At 38.6% G+C, this 20,608-nt stretch overlaps 1 protein-coding gene across 1 annotated transcript in view; it reads left to right on the forward strand.

The window, feature by feature from the left end:
* Positions 1–20,608, forward strand: part of LOC149029679 (uncharacterized) — a 22,805-nt gene continuing 2,197 nt past the window's right edge. The window contains 11 exon segments of the mRNA XM_089142007.1: positions 1–392; positions 394–769; positions 5,841–6,538; positions 6,672–6,761; positions 6,990–7,229; positions 15,641–15,859; positions 15,937–16,360; positions 16,449–16,651; positions 16,731–16,804; positions 16,884–16,915; positions 17,993–18,057. Coding sequence (XP_088998133.1) covers positions 354–392; positions 394–769; positions 5,841–6,538; positions 6,672–6,761; positions 6,990–7,229; positions 15,641–15,859; positions 15,937–16,360; positions 16,449–16,651; positions 16,731–16,804; positions 16,884–16,915; positions 17,993–18,057 — 2,460 coding nt within the window. The 5' untranslated portion in view covers positions 1–353.

Raw genomic sequence — 20,608 nt, forward strand, 5'->3', positions numbered from 1 at the left:
GTGATTGCTATTCGTGGCGTTCTATGATGTTTCACCTCCCGTGACACGTACGGTTAAGATCATCTGGATATCCCCACTGCAGAAAATATCCATTTTTTCAGGCGGTTGTGGTCATGTCGACACTCGAGTCTGAATTCTGAACTCGAAGGGCCCTACCTACCAAAGTTTCTGGAGTAAAATCCATTTCTTCCCCCACCGCTTCGGGGTTTTCTCTCGCCGTAGTCACCTTCCTCTGCTCTCCAACACTCTCTTGTTTCACGAATTCCATCCTCCATATCTGTTCAAAACCCTAGTTCTGCAACTCTTGCCGATAATCTATCTGGGTCGTCAGTTCTAGAAGGAGGGAACAAACAATGCCTCCTAGAGTTGCGAATAGGAAGGGTGATGCATCAGGCGAAGAAGGGTTCAAGAGGAAAGAAACGCACTCCAACATCAAAACCTGAGGTAGTTTCGTCTATTGTATCCAAGGAGAGCAATGCTTTTGAGTATCAGTCGAGCCTGACCAATGAGACAAATGTTGATCAGGAGATATTGGTGCCGAAGCTTGAACATATAGAATTGGTGTACGACAAGGTTGTTGCCGCAGAAGAGGCATCGTTGAATGCGGTGGTGGCAGACGAGGATTCGAAAGTAGCAGTAGAAGTTGTCGAGAAGTTGGGAGATGACATGCATGATAAGGAAGACATGGGAGAAAGTAAAGACGAGGACAAGGAGAATGAAGCTGCTCGGATGGATCGAGACCACGATACTCAAGATGGAAGCAATGCAGGTATCAGTAAAGGAGGCATTTATTAGCCTAAAAATTTGGTTTTGTTTAATGTCCGAATTGTAAATTGATTATTGATGATTGTCCACATTTCACTTTCCTTGTTACTCTTGAGACGTTAGTATTTATCTTACTTCTATCGCTAGGGCTCGCATTCATCCTTAAGAAAATTTTAATTTATCTATTGAACGGGATATGGCAAAGTTATGTGATTTAGCAAAAAGGTATATCTATAGGATACATTTGTAGTAATGATTTTAGCTTTTATCGTTAAATTGATGATGACGGCTGTCTGCATTTCACCTTTCTTGTTTGTCTTAGAGATTACTCTGTATCTTACTTTTATTGCTAGGGCTCGCAACTTCAACCTTGACAAAAGTTTAATTCATCTCTTGAATGGGAGATGGCAAAGCTATGTCATGTAGCAAAATGGTGCATCTATAGGATACATTTGAACTAATGACTTTTCGCTTGTATCTTTAGCATTTCGACTCCCAATTATGAATGTGTCAAAATCTTGAATATTTTCATTTCACACTAAATTATTATGCGATTGATTTAGCTTTTCCCTGTTAACTTTTAGTCGTCCAGTCATATTATTTTGTAGCATGCTTATTGGCAAGGTTCTCCCATATCAGTATGGAAAATCTTAGATTCTTTCTTTGCCTTTTGGATGGGTTCTGTGTATGGTCTGGTGGTGTAGAAATGCTGAGGGGCTTGCTCTCCATGGTAATGGTGAAATGAAAGCGGGGGGGTTAGAATAGAAATAAATTTGGTGGATTTGGTAATGCTGAGCCTGAGAAGGCCTGCTGAGAGGGGCTGCACTGAATGAGAATTAGGAGAATAGGAAGGAGAAGGGGGGACACAGTCACTCATGCTAGATTTCTTTACTAAACTTCAGTATTCAAGTTTCATAATCAGAACGCTGAGAATCCTCATGCGGTTATATAATAAATAGAGAATTAGATTTGTCTAAAAATAGAAACTTTACTAGAATAGCAACAACTGAAATAAGAAACTAGCTAATAAAACCCACACTCAAAATAAGAAACTATACGTATGTAATCTTCCCTATATAAAGTAAATAAATACTAATAATTAACACGATCCGAGTCCGAGTTGTTGGAATTGGAATAAGTTTGGCAGTGGATCACGAATCTTGGCGATCTTCTCCATCTAATGAATGGAAAGAGTGGTTTGAAATCATCCGCCTTCCACCCTCCCGCTGAGTATATGTTTCAACAGGAATCAAACAAGGGTAGGTTGATACAATAGAGAACTATGTTAAAATTCCTGCCCATAACCCATCAGATAAGTATGCTAAATTCAGCCTTTCCCATATCAGGAACCTGGTCAAGGTCTGGGTTTCCAAAGTAGATCATGTCAGTCCAGCCAGGCCAAGGCTACCATATCAGTGCTCCTCTTCTGAAAAGAACTCGACTCCGTTGAGTTTGGAAAGGGACCAAGGAGGCCATCTGAAACAACTTGCTGAGAGGAATGGTCTTGCTGCTTTCTTCAGTTTAATGCCAGGTAGGTCCATATAGCAGGAATAAATTTCATGGTATTTGTTGCCATGCTTGAAAGTGTAGGCAATTACATGTTCACCACGTGGACCTTCTATCAAATAGCCAAGGTCGCCCAAGAAGAATAGACCTTCAAACAGAGAATGTCTCACTGCACTGTGTACTGGGATTCCCCAATAGGGTAAGTGACCAAACATCTATCAGTAACCTTATGGTGTATCATTTTCTCAAACAATTTTGTAGGGGTTTGAATGTGGCTCTGCTATCAACCGCGACTTATAGACAGCTTCTTTAGAGAAAACATTTGTGCAATTACCTTTGTCAACTGCCATAGTGCATAATTGATCATTGCACCCCACACAAGTCTGGAAAATACTGCTACAATGCTGATCTTCATGTTCAATACCTTTGTAAGTGACCAAAACACGGCGAAGGACATAAAAAACATAGGGGTTTTATCATTATCGTTGTTGAAACCTTGATTTGTTGGCTGTTCTGTTGGTAGATCAACTTTCTCCAAATGGAGATGCTCTTTAGGAGTAAAAGGAATAGAATTATCCTTATCAACATTAGCTACCGAACGAGAGGGACATTGAGCACTAATACGTCTGTAGCTTTTACATGTAGAACACCTAATGGTAGCTGTGGATGCCGTAGAGAGTGAAGGCCAATAGAAACCATGCTGAGGTGGGGAATATGGTCTGTTAGGCCTTGCAGAAGATATAGCAAGATCATGCCAAAATGGGAAGATGGACAGTTAGGTCTTGATGATTCCTTAAGAGGAACCACTAGGTTGTGGTTTTCCAACAGAAATTGGCTTCTCTTGTGCAGAATGCTGTTGTGGGCAAAAGTTATCACCCCTAGAATATGCTTGTGAATAATTCCTTTGGTTATATGGCTTTCTCAAATTTTCCTCAAGTTGATATACCACCTGTACTGCTTCCTCCAAAGTAGACAGTCTACTTGCTGCAAAGTGTGGCACTAATCTGTGGATGTAGGCCATCGTGAAATTGTGTCACTAGGATTTCCTTGTCCCACTCAAATTCAGAACGGGTGGCTAAGTAATAGAACTTGCGACATGCTCCTCAATTGACAATGCTTCCTGCCTCAATTGCGCAAATTTGAGGTGTGCACGATGCTTATAATTAATAGATTGGAACCTTTGGTCCATAGCAATTCACATCTCAGCCCATGTAGTAATTTGGCCAATACTGCAAGTATAGTTTTGTTGTTGGTATTTGATCCACCAAACGCAAGCGGTTCCTTTTAGATTGCCTTCTGTAAGTATCAACTTCCTAGGCTCTGGAAGATTATAGCATCTGAAGAAAATCTCGAAGCTATGAACCAATCAAGATATTCTTCTGGGTTGTGGTCTTGTTGAAATTCAATGACTTCCAACCTTGCTGCTTTGTCTATTCCTGCATCATATTGGCCATATGGTAGTGGTGGTGGTGGGGTGGACTTAGAGGAATTCTAGAGTACATAGGGCTTTCCTCTATTTGAAGCCTCTAAATAGTCAATTGAGGCTTGCATAGGTTCCATTGTAGCCTGAAGAGTAGTGATTACTATAGTGACAGTGTCAAATTTGCCATCTGTTTCCGCGCTGATGGTAGTTTAATTGCTGAAGGACTTCACCATTCGTAAAGTAAACACAAGAAAAGGAAACAATGGCAAAATAGTAAATAAACCAAACTTTATAAGAATAATTGCAGACTTGTAAATATGTAAACTTTAAAGTGGAAGGTAGAAGGATAAATAGGCCAAATTATATCATGGGATGGCAGCAATGTAATATATGAAAGTTAAGAACTAGAAAAGAAGCAATGGATTGGCAGGAGCATACTTGCTTAAATAAAAGTTAGATGCAAAGGAATAAGCTATAATGGGAGGAGTAGTGGAGGAAGGAAAATGAGTAAAAACAGGGTAAAGGGATATATTGGGTTTAGAATAGGAAAATAGAAACCTAAGGTAAGAAAAAGAATAAAAGATCATAGAGGGGTTTACCATTTCGCTTCTTCAAACCAGCGAGAATGGTAGAAGGTTGAAAGGGAGATGCTTCTTTGAGGCTTAAGTAGATAGACTCGATGCACAGTGGAAGTGTAGAACAACTGAACAACAAGGTATGATGTTTTTCTTGTTTTCCTTCTGATTTTCTTCTTCTCTGCTTGGCTGCTGCTCTTCTTCTCTCTTTCTTAGTCTTCTGGAATGTGTGTTCTTTCTTCTGCTATCTTCCTTTTTCTTTTCTTCTTCTTTCTGGGCTCTGATTCTGTCTCACGATTTCCTCTTCTTCTTCTTCCCCCCCACCCCCATTTTCTGCTTCTGCTTCTCTCTCGAAGCTCTTGACTGCTCTTCTCTTTTTGGTTTCTTTTCCTGGACTGTATTCTCTCACTGCTTCTTCTTCTCTTTTCTTTCTTTTTTCCCCTCCTGGTTTTATCTTTTTCTTCCTCTAGTCTAGGTTTTCGATGCGCTTATTTTTATTTTATTTTTCGCGGCTGCAAGCTTAAACAGAAAAGATGATGAAGAATGAGCTAAGCAAGATTCACAGGGAGGGGTGTCAGAGTTTTACCAAAATAATGGAGATCTTTAGACGGCCTGCTGAGATGGGCTACACTGAAAGAGAATTAGGTGAATAGGAAGGAGAAGGAGAACAGGAAGATATTCAACATGCTGGATTTCTTTACTGAACTTCAATATTCAAATTTCATAATCAGAACCTTGGGGATCCTCATGCATTTACATTTAGTAAAGACTGAAATAAGAAACTCACTAATAGAACCCACGTTCAAAATGGGAAACTATATATGTAATCTACCCCATATAAAGTAAAAATTACTAAACCTGGTCTTTTCCAGACCAGAGATCTGGTCTAGGCCTAGCCCTGGGTCTGGGTTTCCAAAGTGGATCATGTCGGTCCAGCCAGGCCAAGGCTACTGAACCATTTGGGGTGTCTATAAATGTTTGACTGAGCATGGGACCATTCTCCTTGTATCTACGAAACAACAGCAAACTCAGGCTTGTCCCAACTTAATGGGGTTGCCTGCATGGATCCAGACAGGTAAAAGCAGGAAGACAAAAGTTCTACCCAGAAGAAGGAAAATAAAGGTAAATGAAAGAGGATAGTTGATGGGGCCAGAAAGATATGGGAAAAGAGGGACAGGGAAAAAGAAAAGGAATTGAAGGAAAATAATAATATAATATAAAGAGGAAAGAGAAAGACAAATGAATGATGAGAAAATGGAAGAAACAGACTGAGGAGAATTAAGAAGAAACAAAATGGTGAAAGATAGAAAGAGGAAAAAGGTACAGCTCAATAAATCAAGATAAACTGAGCTAGATTAGGTCAACAACCTTTATCTTTGAACTCCAAAAGGCTCTTTTCGAGGTCATACTTGGTACAGAACCTAGACTATGCATGTCTATATAGAAGGGAAACAAGGTTATATGTTTTTGGTTGTTTTGCCTTGTAGGTTTCTCTTATTACCTCACGCTAAAATATTGTTTTTTATGGTTTCATAATGCAAAACTGATTTTATATGGTTTGGTTATTTTAGGTGTCAAACAGGAAGTGGTTGAGGAAGATACTGTAGCTGATGAAGATGGAGATGCCAAAGGAGGTGAGGAATCTGAAAATAGCATGGGAGATGCCAAAGTTAATGATAGCAAAGAAGTTGAAGAAAACACAAGAGCTGGAGATGGAACTACCACTGCTGATACTGATGGAACTACAACTGCTGATGCTAATGGAAGTGTATATCAGGACGAGGAAGCTGATGAGTGTGGAAGTGATGGAGAAGATAATGAAGAAGAAGACCCTTCTGAAGGTAGCGAAGGAGAAGATGAAGTTGATGAAGCTGTAGAAGATACAAAAGTTGGGGATGGAACTATCACTGCTGATGCTGATGGAACTACAACTGCTGATGTTAATGAAACTGTATATCAGGACGAGGAGGCTCATAGCAGTGGAAGTGATGGGGAAGATAATGAAGAAGAAGATGATCCTTCTTTATATATGGAAGCTCCTCTCACAGACACAAGAAAAGAAAAGTCGTTTGAAATATTTGTTGGGGGACTGGACAAGGAAGCAGTTGAAGAGGATTTGATTAAAGTCTTTGGCAAGTTTGGAGAAATTCAGTCTGCAAGGATAGCAAAGCATCCAACCACTCAAAAAAGCAAAGGTTTTGCATTTATTCGTTATGCTACAGTTCAACAAGCCAAGAAGGTCCTTCTTGAACTGAAGGATGGGATCAAGGTTGAATATTTTGTTCTGTGTGTTGTATACATTCATTTGAGGGTGTCTGTTCCTCCTCCCCATCCACACTTATATTTGTGTCCATCATACTCTGAGCAGCTCAGTCATTACATTGTTTTATTGTTATTGTAAGGTGAGAAGCAAGCATGTCAGTATATCTCCAAGTCAGGACAATGATACACTCCATATGGGAAACATTTGCAAAACATGGACAAAAGACCAAGTATGACTCAATCTATCATGTCTTCCCCCCCCCCCCAACCGCTCGCGCGTGCGCGGAGTCTGGTGTTTTAAGTTTGTTACTATTCGAAATGCATCCCGGTATGGATTACTACATATTATCGGTCACCATATGTAACAGAATGTTTTGGTTTCATTTGTCACTGTAGGTAATGTCCCCGTCGCTGTATTGTGTTCATCTAATAATGTCATTCTTTTTCCTGGGTGCAAGGTTCTCGAGAGACTTAAAAGCTTTGGAATTGAGCAAATTGAGGAGATCCATTTACCTGATGATCCCAAGATTGAAGGAAATAGCAGAGGTTTTGCTCTTCTGGAACTTAGTACTCACTCTGATGCCATGGCAGCGTTTCATCGGCTAAGGAAGCCAGATGCTGTCTTTGGCTGTGATAAAAGTGCTATGGTTGCTTTTGCAGAGTCTTCAATTCATCCCATTGAGGAAGCTCTTTCACAGGTTTGTCATATACTTGTAGCCTTAATGTTATTCCTTGAAACTTACACAAACAATGTAATGATGATTACTTCATCTATTATGGGCTGCAATGGTTGAAAAAAATAAAATGAGATTAAATTCAAGCTGACATTCTTGCATACAATTGGTTATGTGGGATTATTTTGTAAAATAACTTGATTTGAGACCATGGAACAAAATTCGGTAGAAACAGACTGAAATTTTGCATTTTTGGAATGTTGAAACGAAAAACCTGTGGACCCAAAAAAAGTCCCAGGTTTTGGTTGAAACTATCGAAATTTCGACCTTGGATCGAAATTTCGACCTTTGGTCGAAACTTGGTTGAACCAGTCGGACCAATTGGGGATATTTCGATCGAAACTTGAAACCTGGGTTAAATAGTAAACTGAACCGGCTGGTTCAACTGGTTCAGTTTTATAAAGATTCATCTCTTTCGATCGAAACTCTAGGAAACCAGAGTTTCAATCGCGAAAAGAGGGCGGCAGTAGGGGGTTTCGACTCCACTTTTCCACCATTTTTTGACCTGTTTTTCATAGTTTTGGATCATTTTGACCACTTTTGAGCAGTCCTTTGTTGATTTCAGCCCTTCTTGGTGGATTATTTCACTGTTTACAAGCTTTGTTGCAAGGTAACCTAAGTTTCCTCTATTTTTTTATTTTTTCCTTTCTTTTTATGGTCAAATGGTGTTGGAATGTTTTGAATTTTTTTTCCATGGTCTCTAGTAGGTAGATTAACAAGTGTTCGTTGTTGGATTTGATCTTTGAAGTGTTCTACCATTTTTCTTATTTTAAAAAATACCTAAAAAATTACATTTTTTTATTTGCTTCATGCTCAAAGCATATTGATTGAGTTGAAATTGTTATGTGCTGTCTCTAATAAGTAGATTACATATGTAATTCATTGAATCTGATTCTTGAAGTGTTTTACTATGTTTTCTGATTTTTCTTGTATTAAATAATTATTATAAAAAATATTTTAATTATAAAAAATTATTTTTAATTAGGAACAAAAATTTCAAAATGTTTATGAATACCTTAGTTTACATATGTAATTGATTGAATCTGTTTTTGAAGTGTTTTACTATGTTTTCTGATTTTACTTGTATTTAATAATTATTATGAAAAATATTTTAATTATAAAAAATTATTTTTAATTAGAAACAAAAATTTCAAAATGTTTATGAATACCTTAGTTTACATATGTAATTGATTGAATCTGATTTTTGAAGTGTTTTACTATGTTTTCTGATTTTACTTGTATTTAAAATTATTATAAAAAATAATTTCTAATTAGGAACAAAAACTTCAAAATGTTTTTGAATACCTTGGTTTACACTTTACAAGTAATGTATGATTGTGTGTTTAGCGTCTTTAGGCTAAAATTAAAGTGTTGGGTTTCTATTTTAATGGTGATTATTATGTATTTTTGTATCAGGCACAAACTTTTGAGTTAGAGACTCAGAAACATGATGTCAAACATAGCTTGGCAGCATGGTAGGCCTCTGACGGATGACAAGAAGAAGTCATACTGTAAATATTGTTTGAAAAAGATTGGATCAGGTGGGGCCACTTGACTGAAGATCCATTTAGTGGGAGGGGACTGCAATGTGGTTGGATGCCCCAGTGTCCCTTACGAAGTTAAAGTGACAATGGCAAAATATGTGATATGAGGGCAAGATAAGAGGGCACAGAAGAAAGCAGAGAGGGATCAGTTCTAGACAACATGCTTAGAGGAGGTGGGAGAGCAAAATGTGGATCTAGATCCAGATGATGCATCATCCCTAGAGGCAGAGATGGAGAGAGTACTCAGGATGAGTAGGGAGTCTCATAGACTCGATAAGATCAGGACACAGAGGGTCATGGGTGTAGGGTCATCTAGAGATCTGGATGTTGAGAGGGCAAATGAAGGCAGCTCCAGTATGAGGAGGAGCCAGAGTGTCAGAGAGTCGGCACCATTACCATAGGCCATATTTGCTGCACCTAGACCCAGTGCCACATCTGCTGCTTCTAAACCCATTGCGATAGATCCTGATGTGTAGATACTATGCACTGATTCTGACTTGTTTGCGAGGCCACATACAAAAAAAAAAAAAAAAAAAAAAATTAAAGCATATGTGGGGTAATGTGAAGGAGAAGGTGGGGATGACTATTTCTAAGTGGGCATTATATCACAGTGTTCCTACAAATGTTGCACAGGGGCCTTATTATTATGCGATGGTTGATGAGATCAGTGGTGCTGGACATGGGGAGGTTGGGCCAATCCTATATGAGATATATAATGTATATCTCCCACCGCATAAGAAAGACTTGAAGACCTACATTGATGGTCTTAAGCTGATGTGGAGGCACTATGGGGTGACAGTGATGTGTGATGGTTGTATTGGTCCCACTAGACAATTTATCATCAATTTTATGCTGAATTGTGATGGGAGGACGATGTTCTTCAAGTCTGTTAATGCATTTGGTTACAAGAAGGATGCAAAATACATATATGGGTTGCTAAAGAGTGTGGTGAAAAAGGTTGGAGTCTAGCATATGGTGCAGATTGTGACTGATAATGGCTCCAATTTCAAGAAGGCTGGGATGAAGTTGCTGGAGAATCCTAGGTATAAGCTCTTTTAGACTCCTTGTGCAGCACATTGTATTGATTTGATGTTGAAAAACATGGGGCAAATCAAATTTGTGAAGAACATAGTTTAGTGGGCTCGATATGTTGAGGAGGATATGTGGTGGTGACTTGGTGAGGCTTGGTGTCAGAAGATTTTCTACAAATTGGATTGCCTTGAAGAGTTTTGAGAAGAAGAAAACCCAACTATGTGTGATGTTTGCATCTGAAGAGTGGTTTGGTTGGCCCAGGTCAAATTCACCGGCATGGAGAGTAACACGGGCTACCATATCCAGTGATACCTTCCGGGGAAATCTAAAATTTGTTGTGAAGCTTTTAGACCCTGTGGTGACAGTCTTGAAGTTGGTAGATCAACAAAGGAAACTAACTTTACCACATCTATGGGCTGCAGTGGAGATGAAGGAGATGGTTAGGAAAGTATATCCTAAGGGCAACCAGAAATTCCTTGATATCATCCAAGAGAGGTGGAAAAGGCAATTGAAACATCCATTGCATTTGGCTGGTGAGTTGAAAGTTATTAAAATTTTCAAGTTATTACTTAATTTTTAATACTTATTATGTTGTTCTGTAGTTTCTTACCATCTCATTTTGTTGGCTTGTTTGATAGCCTATTATTTGAATCCCATATACCACTACAGTAGAGAATTTGGGATGAGGGTAGATTTGATCCAGACAGTCCATCAAGTAGTGAAAAGGTTGGTACTGGATCCGGCAAAACAAACATTAATTAATAACGATGTAAGATTGTGAGTTGTGAGATGACTAGTAGTCTAATACATAACTACTTGTTTTTTATACTAACATTGTAATTATTTATTGTAGTTGAAGGCTTTTAGAGATGCTACTGGTAGCTTTGGTCGCTCAGTGGCTATTCAGGCTTGGGAGAACACCACTCCTAGTTAGTCACTTAGTCCAAGTCTTAGATACTCAATTTGAGTTTTTGAGACAATTTATTTTTACCGTTATTAATTTGGTTGGTTATGTTTCTTGTAGCTGAGTGGTGGTTACAATACGGGTTAGACTCGGAGTATTTGATTAATATTGCAATTAAAGTGCTCTCCTAAGCATCTTCTGCCATAGGCTGCGAGCGTAATTGGAGCACATTCAATCAATACATTCTAAGAGGCTGAACCGTTTGGGGGTGAAGCGGCTAGAGGATCTTGTATATGTTCACTATAATATAAGGTTGAGAGAGGAGCCTATTAAGTTAGGTCAAGGGCGAGGTGATGGGGACAAGATTGAATTGGCTGACATTTTTGCCATTGATGATGATGAGGAGGAGGACCCCCTATTTGAGTGGGTCAGAGAGCAATTGTTGGATGAGGCGGGAGGTCGACCCAGCAGTTAAATTGCACGAGAGATGGGAGCTAATGTGGATGAGTTCTTGGACACAGATGGGAGAGTGCACACCGAGCCTAACCGTCCCTTTGTACCACATCCCGTTGCATCTAGTGTCAGTGAGGATAATATTGTGTGGTCAGATGATGATGATATGTTACTTAGCCACTCGCTAGTCAGGCACAGGTTGATGAAGATGATGATGATGATGATATTGGACTTGGTAGTGGGGATGACAGTGGGAGTGATGGTGATGATGATGATGATGATGATGGGCCTACTAATCAGGATTCAACTGATCCACAGGAAAGACCACCACCACCACCACCACCACCACCACCATCACCACCACCACGAGAGCTAGTAGTGACCTCAGTTGAGAGTCAAGGACAAAGAGGGCCATTAAGGTTCACAGGGGAGACTCAATTCACCTATATGCTACCCAAGATGTCGACCACGGTCTAGGTTGTACTTCCACTTACAGCCGGAAGGGGAAAGGGAAAGGGAAGCAGCATAGACATGGGTATGAGGATGGCACTTCATCGTACGGGTCTTACCATCCCACTGATGTGAATAGCTTGGTAGGCTCCATGGGATCTATGAGTCTTGATGAGTCAAGAGGCTCCACGGCTGGATATTGGATATCGGCAACAGCAGATCCCCACTTATACAAGAGTGGTATGGAGAGTGCTGCATCTTCTTCTGGGGCTTACGGTCATGCATCTTATTGTCAGGGGTTTCCTTAAGATTATGGGAGACATAGACTAGTGGAATAGACTATGATGTATTATCCAGCGTCTGACGGGAGGATGGTATATGTGCTCAGGGGTGCAACTTATATGGATGCTAACTTGGGGGCGCAGACTTTTGTGGAGCAAGTCTTTGGCGTGCAACCCCAACCCTTACCCCCGAGGCTGAATCAGGACTTCTTTATAGAGCTGTAGTTTTCAATTACCTCAACAACTATAGGCATCACATGTCATGGGATGCCTATGTCCGTTGGTCAGAGGAGAGGATGTCACGGGCACAATATTACTCAAGTCAAGGGATGGATTCACCGAGGCACTCCTATTGGCACTGACTTAGTGAGTTGTACTTCCCATTTTATTTTTATTGTTAGTTACATTGTATTTGAATTTTGATGTTTCAAGTTTATTTGATGTTTTGAATTAAACTTAGAAGTTAGAAGTCATATATTGAATGTTATGTACTTAAGTATAGTTAAGTTTATTGTGTACTTCTCGGTCAACTCTACATTAATGTTATGTACTTTGAATGACATATCTACATTGATTTTTTTTAGCAAAATGCATGTGCCAATGTGTTCTTTATACTTGAATTAGCTTAATGCAGAATCCCCCCCCCCAAAAAATACTCTCTAAAACTTGTCAAAACTTGCACGAAAAAGTCCTCGGTTTTCTCGAAATTTCCCAGGTTTCCACTTATGTTTCCCATTTTCACCCGGTTGAAACTTGAGTTTCCCTCGAATTTTTTACTATGTTTGAGACCGCAGGTTAATTTCTTCATGAGCTACCTGTCTGGATTTGCAGTCATCAGTTCAATCTTCTTTTAATCTTCATCCCCTTCCTCTTCCTCCCACTTCTCTCTTTCTATATTTTCTTCAGCATTCTGGTGTGCCCCTTGATTTTTTGTTGCCTAATTGCTTAGTTGAATGAAGGCTTTTTTTATTGATAGAATAAGGGGTTCAATTCTCATTTATCTTTACTACATTCTCATACAACTGGAATGTGATGTGGTGGCTTTACAAATTAAACCAATTTAAATAAAATAATATGAGATGCATATCTCATACTCATCTGACAAAACTACATTGCCGACCATTTGAGAATTTTTGGTAGGCAGCCATTGTTTCTTTTCGTATATGTAGGATTAGTAAGGGTACTATGTACTTCCTATGGCACAACTTTCAACAACAACAACAAGCCTTATCCCAACTAAATGAGATTGGCTGCATGGAGCCTTGCCTTCCAATCAGCTCCATTTGAGGCCATATTAGATACAAGGCCTAGGCCATGCATATCCTTTCTCACTACTTCTCCTAAGGTATTCGGTCCTGTAGGTCTGTCCTTAGCTCTTCTAGTTCCTTTAATTTAGATTATATTATTTCTTCATACAAGGGCATTTGAAGGCCTCTGTTGAACGTGATTGTGCCACTTCATAGACTTTCTCGTAGCTTATCATTATTGGAGCTACTCCGAGAGCAACACTAATTGATTATTATTTATCTTATCTTTCCTAATTTTGCCACTCTTCCATCTTAGCATCTTCAATTTTTCTACATTGAGTTTATCTATATGATGCTTCTTAACAGCCTAACACTTTGCATCATCCTCTACATCACCTTCTTTATTTGTGGTTAAGTTATGATACCTAAAATTATCTCTTTATTGGAGTCTTCTTATCATCAAGTTTCACCCCATCATCATGTGTTTGATCCTAACTTGATTTATATACCAACTATTCCACCTTCATTCTACCTAGTTTAGAACTTTTGATTCCAAAGTTGCTCTCCATGATTCTAACTTGATATTAGTCCCTACTTCTATCTCATCTACCAAAGTAAAATCATCAACAAAAAGCAACACCAAGGAACCTCATCTTGAATGTCTTTGGTTAAATTATCCATTATAAGTGCAAATAAATATGGGCTTATAACTAATCGCTGATGTAGCTTAATTGTAATCGAGAATTCACCACCTTGTCCCCCCCCCCCTGTTCTTATACTTGTCATTGAACCATCATGTATACCTTTAACCATGGTAAGAGATCTCGCTACCATGAAAAACCGAGATCTCGCCGCTCGACCATCTCGGCGAGATCTCGGTCGAGATATGCCATTTTTTGGGCATCAACTTGGTAGCCATCTCGGTGGGTTTTAGGGTCCCAGTTGGGCTAAAACTTGGTATTTAGCCTATTTAAGGCCTTTTGAACACACTAGTGGCCTTGGATTTGTGAGAAAACAGCCCTAAGTATGATTTCTAAGTTTACCCATAGTGTGAAACCGAAATGCTGTAGGATTAAAGAATGCAAAGTTATATAACATGTAATATAAAACCATTAAGGCATATAAATGAAAATCAAGTGTATCAAATACATCAAATAACTTAATTGTCATCAAGATAACATTCATATGAGTATTACAATCTTGACTTTCGAGAATAGAATGATAAAAGTATACAACCTTTAGAAGTTCTATATAAGTCATTAACGCATAAGTTCATAAGACAAGTAGAGGATGATTGAGCTTCCTTTGATGTTGTAGATGTGCTAAGAGTAGTTGCAAGTGAAACTTTGGCTGAAATCCACAAAAAATTGGGCAAAAATTGAGAGTTCCAATGAGATATGGCGAGATATGGTGAGATCTCGAGCGAGATATCCCATTTCGCAGATCTCGCCCTTGATCTCGTCTCGGTTTATGAAAAACCGAGATATCTCGCGAGATCTCGCCGAGATCTCCCACCCTGCCTTTAACTATGTCCACATTTTTAGTTGCAACATTTCTCCTTTGGTTCTTGGCAAATTATCTCTTTAAGGACTCTATAATAAGCTTTTCTAGGTGAATAAAGATCATATGAAGATCTTTCTTACACTCTATACCTTTCAATAAATCCCTGATACGGTAAATAGCTTTTGGTGTAGATTTTCATGGTATAAAACCAAATTAGTTCTCTGTTGTAGTGGTTTCTTGTTTCAAACGGGTTTCAATTACTTCCTTCCATAATCTTATAGTATGACTCATAAGTCTATGCCTCTATAGTTATTATAACTTTGGATAACCCCTTTGTTTTTGTGAGTTGGGATCACGATGCTTCTTCTCCATTGATCTCTCATTTTCTTTGTGTTCATAGTTTTAAACAAAGTTAGCCAAGTTAGATCATAGATTCCTAAGCTCTTTCATACTTCTATTGGGATTTCCATTGAGACCTTGTGCCTTGCCTACTTTCATTCTCCTTAGAGCTTCTTTTACTTCAGACATCGGTAATTCTCCGTATATATGTTTGAAAATTTGTGTCATGGTGAATGGTTTAATCTTCCAGGTCACAAATACCTTAAGTATGTTCATTTAATAGGCTAGAGAAATAAACTTCCCATCTCTTCTTGATGTCCTCATCATGTAATGATGGACAATACATTACTATCTTCACTTTCAGTAAATGATGTACATATAACTTGGTCGAGATCTCTACTCTTCCGGTCCTTTATTTTATCATATCTAATTCATGAGTTGTTTGTATCAACCTCATCATGAATGACAGGTGGGGTGCCTTTACTGGTATCTACTCTCTTGTATGAAGTGCACAAGATTTACTTTTCTGCTGAAGTGCCCCAGATGCTTTATTTTGATGTTTGATTCCTCTTAGAGAACTCAACCAATAGCTTTTGTCTTTTGTCTTGTACTCCTGTTGCAGGTTAAGACTGTTTTCATTGAAGGTCTAACTGATTCTTGGGATGAATTGAAAGTGAAGGAGCTCTGTAAACAGTATGGTGAAATTGAGAGAGTTCAATTATCTCGGAATCTTGCCAAAAAACGGAAGGACTTCGGTTTTGTTGAATTCACTTCTCGAGAAAGTGCAGTAGCTTGCGTGGAGGGTATCAATAATGCCCAGATTGGTGAGGGTGATGTCAAGGTACTATATCCTGGATCGAGAATACATTTGGCAGGCATGTGAAATAGCATAATCTTAATAGTTACTCCTTGTTGTAGGTCAAAGCAAACCTAGCAAAGCCCCATAAGGGCCGGCTTGCAAAGCAGGGGGCTCGAGGTGGTTTCAAGGTTAAGGAGGGTGAAATGACTGAAAATACTGGCCCAACAAAGAAAAAGGGTTATGCAAAGTCCAAGAAAGGTAAAGGTAAGGGGAAGAAGATCCTTCCAAATTTAAAAAGTGTCAAAGTGGGTAAACCTCACAAACCCCAAGGCAATCAGGCTAGCTGGGCACCATCCAGCTCAGAAAGAACAGATTTGCCTAGGAACAGACATCCTCATAAGGGTGACAATCAGGGTAATCAGGAACCATCCAGCTCGAAAAGAACAAAGCGGCCAAGGAACAGACAACCTCATCAGGGTGAGAAACGTGTTAGTAGAGATATGGATACTAGTCACAGTGGTCGGTCATTAAAGAAAACACGTGGTATTTGCTTAACTTAATCCTGTATACATAATTTTTTTTTTCAATCCTTGAGGTTCAATAATGAAGGCTTGTGCCTTCAAATCTGTAGGCATTGTGCATGTTAGACCACCATCCAATAGTTTTGGGAGTCAAAGGAACAAGTCTCGTTCTGGGAAGCCAAGGCCAAACTACAATGCTGCTTTTTCCACCTATGGGGATTCTTATGTGCAGGGGAATGCTGCATCTTCATTGAGGCATCACGGCCATTCATTTGGTGCAACTACTGGGTCTAAGCGTCAATTTTCAGATATGGTATATTCAATTTCCTGTGCTTTTCGGTATCTAGTTCTCAGTTGATTTTGGTTTAATTATGTGTAATGATAAATTTCAGGAACCTCACGCTGGATACCTTGAACCTGCTGCCCACAAACAAAGACAGGATCAGTATGCTTTTGAGACAAGAAGGTTTGCCGGCTTCACTACTCAACTCTGTATTTCATGTTCTCTTCTTTTACTGGTGCTTAATGATTTGCTTTTTGAACAGGCCTGTGGGATATGATTTTCAAGGGAGCAGAGGTACTGCTTTTACTGGAGATGATGTCTTGAATCCAATATTTTGGTGGTTCTATTCATTTTTGCTGACTCATTATTATTATTGAAATTTTAACCCAGTGAGCCGAGAAGTCCTTCTATGGAAGGGGGAGATACTAGAAAGAGGGTGCTATAATGTACCCTTATTTACCTTGAATTCACCTGGAGGAAAAGTATCAGGGTTTACAAGGGGTAATTTTGGGTAATTGAATCTGTTTCTCTTATGTCCTATATGTTGGTGGTGACAGCGGTTATTAGGGATTTATGTGGTATGGGAATGTCTTTTTTGTAAAGATGGATGAAAACACAAGTAGGTCGGCCAAGGAGATATGCTGTCGTTTTAGATTGGAAGGAATCTATCCTGAAGCTATTGATCAGGATCTGGGATGAACTGGTAAATTTGGCTATTTCAACAATAAGTGGTAGGTCAAATTAGGGTTAAGGTATAATGGTAGGGAGATTTGTTGATGTAGAAGAGTCCATTAATGAAGGTTATGAGGTTTTAATAATGGAAAGCATATGCTGGATTTGAATTGCAGTAGATTAGTTTAGGCACCTGGGTTTCAGGAGTGAGGAGGATGAAGGAATCTAGGGTTTATAGCCACTAGAAAAGCTGCAACTTGGATCAAGTCTCCCTTATAGTGAGAGAACTTGATCCAGAAGGGTGGATTTTGATAAATTGTTTGGTCTGTGGAGGTCTTAGATTTGTGGATAATGTCCAAAAGATGAGGAAAGGCTAGGGTTTGTTCATTTAGAGTATTAGAAAAAGATCAATTTGGTTGGGAAGATTCAACCTACTATTGTTGAAGGTCTTCCGAGCAACAGTTTGACCCGTTGAAGCTGTCCTTTCCACGTGATTTAGCAGAAACAAGGGGGAAATTAAAAAGTTCAGAAAACCCGAAAGTTGAGTTTCCTATCAAAGAGATAATCACAGCTTTTACTTTTTCTTGTGGTCTCTATTAGTTAACTCTTCATTTCTGACAACCAATGTTTTTGAATTGAGAACGTTAGTCGTAGGCTAAGTTTGGTGCTAACCACTCTTGTTTTACTTCTTTTGTGCAGTTGCCATGAGACCTGCAATCCCACCTTCTTATGGTCCCGATTACTCAAGCTATTCTAGATATGAGGTCTCTCTCTCTCTCTCTCTCTCTCTCTACACTTAGATGCGCGCACACACACACGCAAACTTGATGGTCCATGTGATGCTGAGTATGTGTTGACGTAACTAACCAAGTTTTACTCCTAACAAGCATGACGTGTGTCTCAAGAGTGAGTCTATTGGATTTAAAATTAGCAATTCTTTTTTTGTAATTTTGGTGAGCCACAGGGCATGTGTTATTGATGACTACTGAGCTAGGTGAACCTGAACTTTCGATAGTATTAGAATTTCAGCACCTGTAATTGGCCTAGGGACTAAAAGGAAATTCAAAAAGAATAAGAAGAATCGAAGAAGAATCAAAGAAGACTGAAGAAGAAGAAGGAGAAGAAGAGAAGGGAGAGAGTGAGAGAGAGATGGAGAAAGAGAGAGAGAGAGAGAGAGAGAGCTTGTGCTTGTATATGTTTGCTGTCTTTTGGTACTTTATTTATAATGTAAAATCAAATCTCATTTAGGAAAACTTCCCTAAACTAAGGCTCTTTTTGGTATCAATTATCATTGTCAATTATGAGAAATTTTCATTATTTTAAATTGTTTGGCATCTATTCTGAATTTAGTTTTATTTAAAATAATAGGAAAGCCTCCAAAATCCATAAGCTTTTTGTCCATATGGATTGGGGATCTCTTCCATTGTGTGTTTTTAAAGTTCTACTAAGTAAGATGGGGTAAAATAGTCAATACACATCTTTTAGGGCCCAGACTTTTTCTTTCTTTCTCCTTGTTTACTATCTTTTTAACATCTTTATCTGCCCAACTTATTTCCTTTCTAATTTTTTCGAATTCCCAAACCATTCATTATTGCCAATGAACTTGAAAAAAGGCTCGACACCCACAAGGGAGATGCTCACCCAAGCAATAAGAAAATTAGATAGCAACCAAAATAGAAAGCAACTAAAATAAAAAGTAACAAAAAATATAAACCTAATCTAAAATAGAAAGTGATATTTAAAACTCCCCCTTAAGCTGGAGTATGTATATCAAGGGCTCCAGCTTGGAATAACATATCGAGAAACTTCATTACACTTGAGTGTACGTAGAAATAACAGATTCCTATAGATACCAAAAGTAATTTGCCCAGGATAATGAACAACAACTTATATAAACATATTACTATATACGTCTATAGACACCAAAAGTAATTTTCCTAGGAGATAATTAACAACAACTTAAGTGAACAATCTTCATGTTGAATGAACCATCCAGCAACGAGAATAGCAGACAGTTGTGAAGCTGAACCATATCCATAAGTATAGCAGCAAGTTAGCAATAAGATCGAGGGCACGTCCAAATAATGCTAGTATTATGGAGGAATCTCCACACAAGAAGATAAACATATAAGCTCTTTGCACCCCAAAAAAAGAAAAAGAAAAAAGGAGGCAAGTGTTAGGGAAAAGTATGGGTTGGTAAAAGACGGACTGAGTAGGTAAGTAAAAGATAGTATAAATTATTGGGACAAAGTAGGTAGGTAAAAGGCAATATATGTTACTGCAGACCAAGTAGGTAGACAAAGGCAATATGGGTTATTGCAGACCAAACATGTAGATAAACGGCAGTATAGGTTACTGCGTATCAAGTAGGTAGACAAGAGATAATCAAGTGGTGTTGCTATAGAATACCATTTTAAGAGGATAAAGATCTTCACTAATGATATTCTTCCCTGGGTGGATATAGAAAGAGTCTAATAGGTAGACAAGAGACAATCAAGTAGTTAGGTGTTGCTGATACCATCTTAGGAGGATAGAGATCTTCACTTTTGATATTCTTCAACAAATCCTGAGTAGATATAGAAAGAGGTTCCAATCTCCCCCTCACGTATAGCATTGCATATGGACAAATAATGATGACCAATTACCAGCATCTCAAAGTATGAGCACAAAAGAAATTTAAGAAGGAAAAGTAGTAGCCACAAAGCAGTGTATTATTCACCAATAAGGCTGATTGAGCAGTAGTAAATTGTTTCACAGGACAAAGTCTTGTTTACCAGAAAAAGAAATTCTGAACCACCGGTAACACTCAAACAGGGCAGCAGCAATTAAATCAGAAGAAATTACTGAACCAGCTTTTGAACCTCAAACAATAGTAGCTCAGCAGAAGTGCGGTAACAATTGCTGCAGTAGCAGATAATATCAGATGTTTACTAGGAAAAAAGAAGCAGCAGCCACTGTGTTGCAGATTGGATTAAATTTATAGTTTATAAAAAAAAGTCCAGAGGTCCTTGCTAGTGCAGTCTGATCCTCAGAAGAATAGAGACATCTTGTGTCGTATCTGGGACCATAGAAGCAAACTTTCGCTGGATTTGAAACTCAGATATCAATTTGAATAAAAAATAATCCTAGTCTGCCGGGTCTTTTTTTTTGAAGTATTAGATAAAGAAAATGCTGAACTTGATTCCGAAAAGTAGTGAAGCAATATGGTACCATCAGAAGTTTTCAAAACAGAAAAATTCAATAAAACAAGGGTAGTATTATATAACTTTCTATAAAACTATGCTCTGACACCATATTAAAATTTCAACACATGTA

The sequence above is a fragment of the Hakea prostrata genome, chromosome 1 (genome assembly GCF_041222555.1).
Source record: "Hakea prostrata isolate BN-2017 chromosome 1, UWA_Hpros_2, whole genome shotgun sequence".
Lineage (NCBI taxonomy): Eukaryota > Viridiplantae > Streptophyta > Magnoliopsida > Proteales > Proteaceae > Hakea > Hakea prostrata.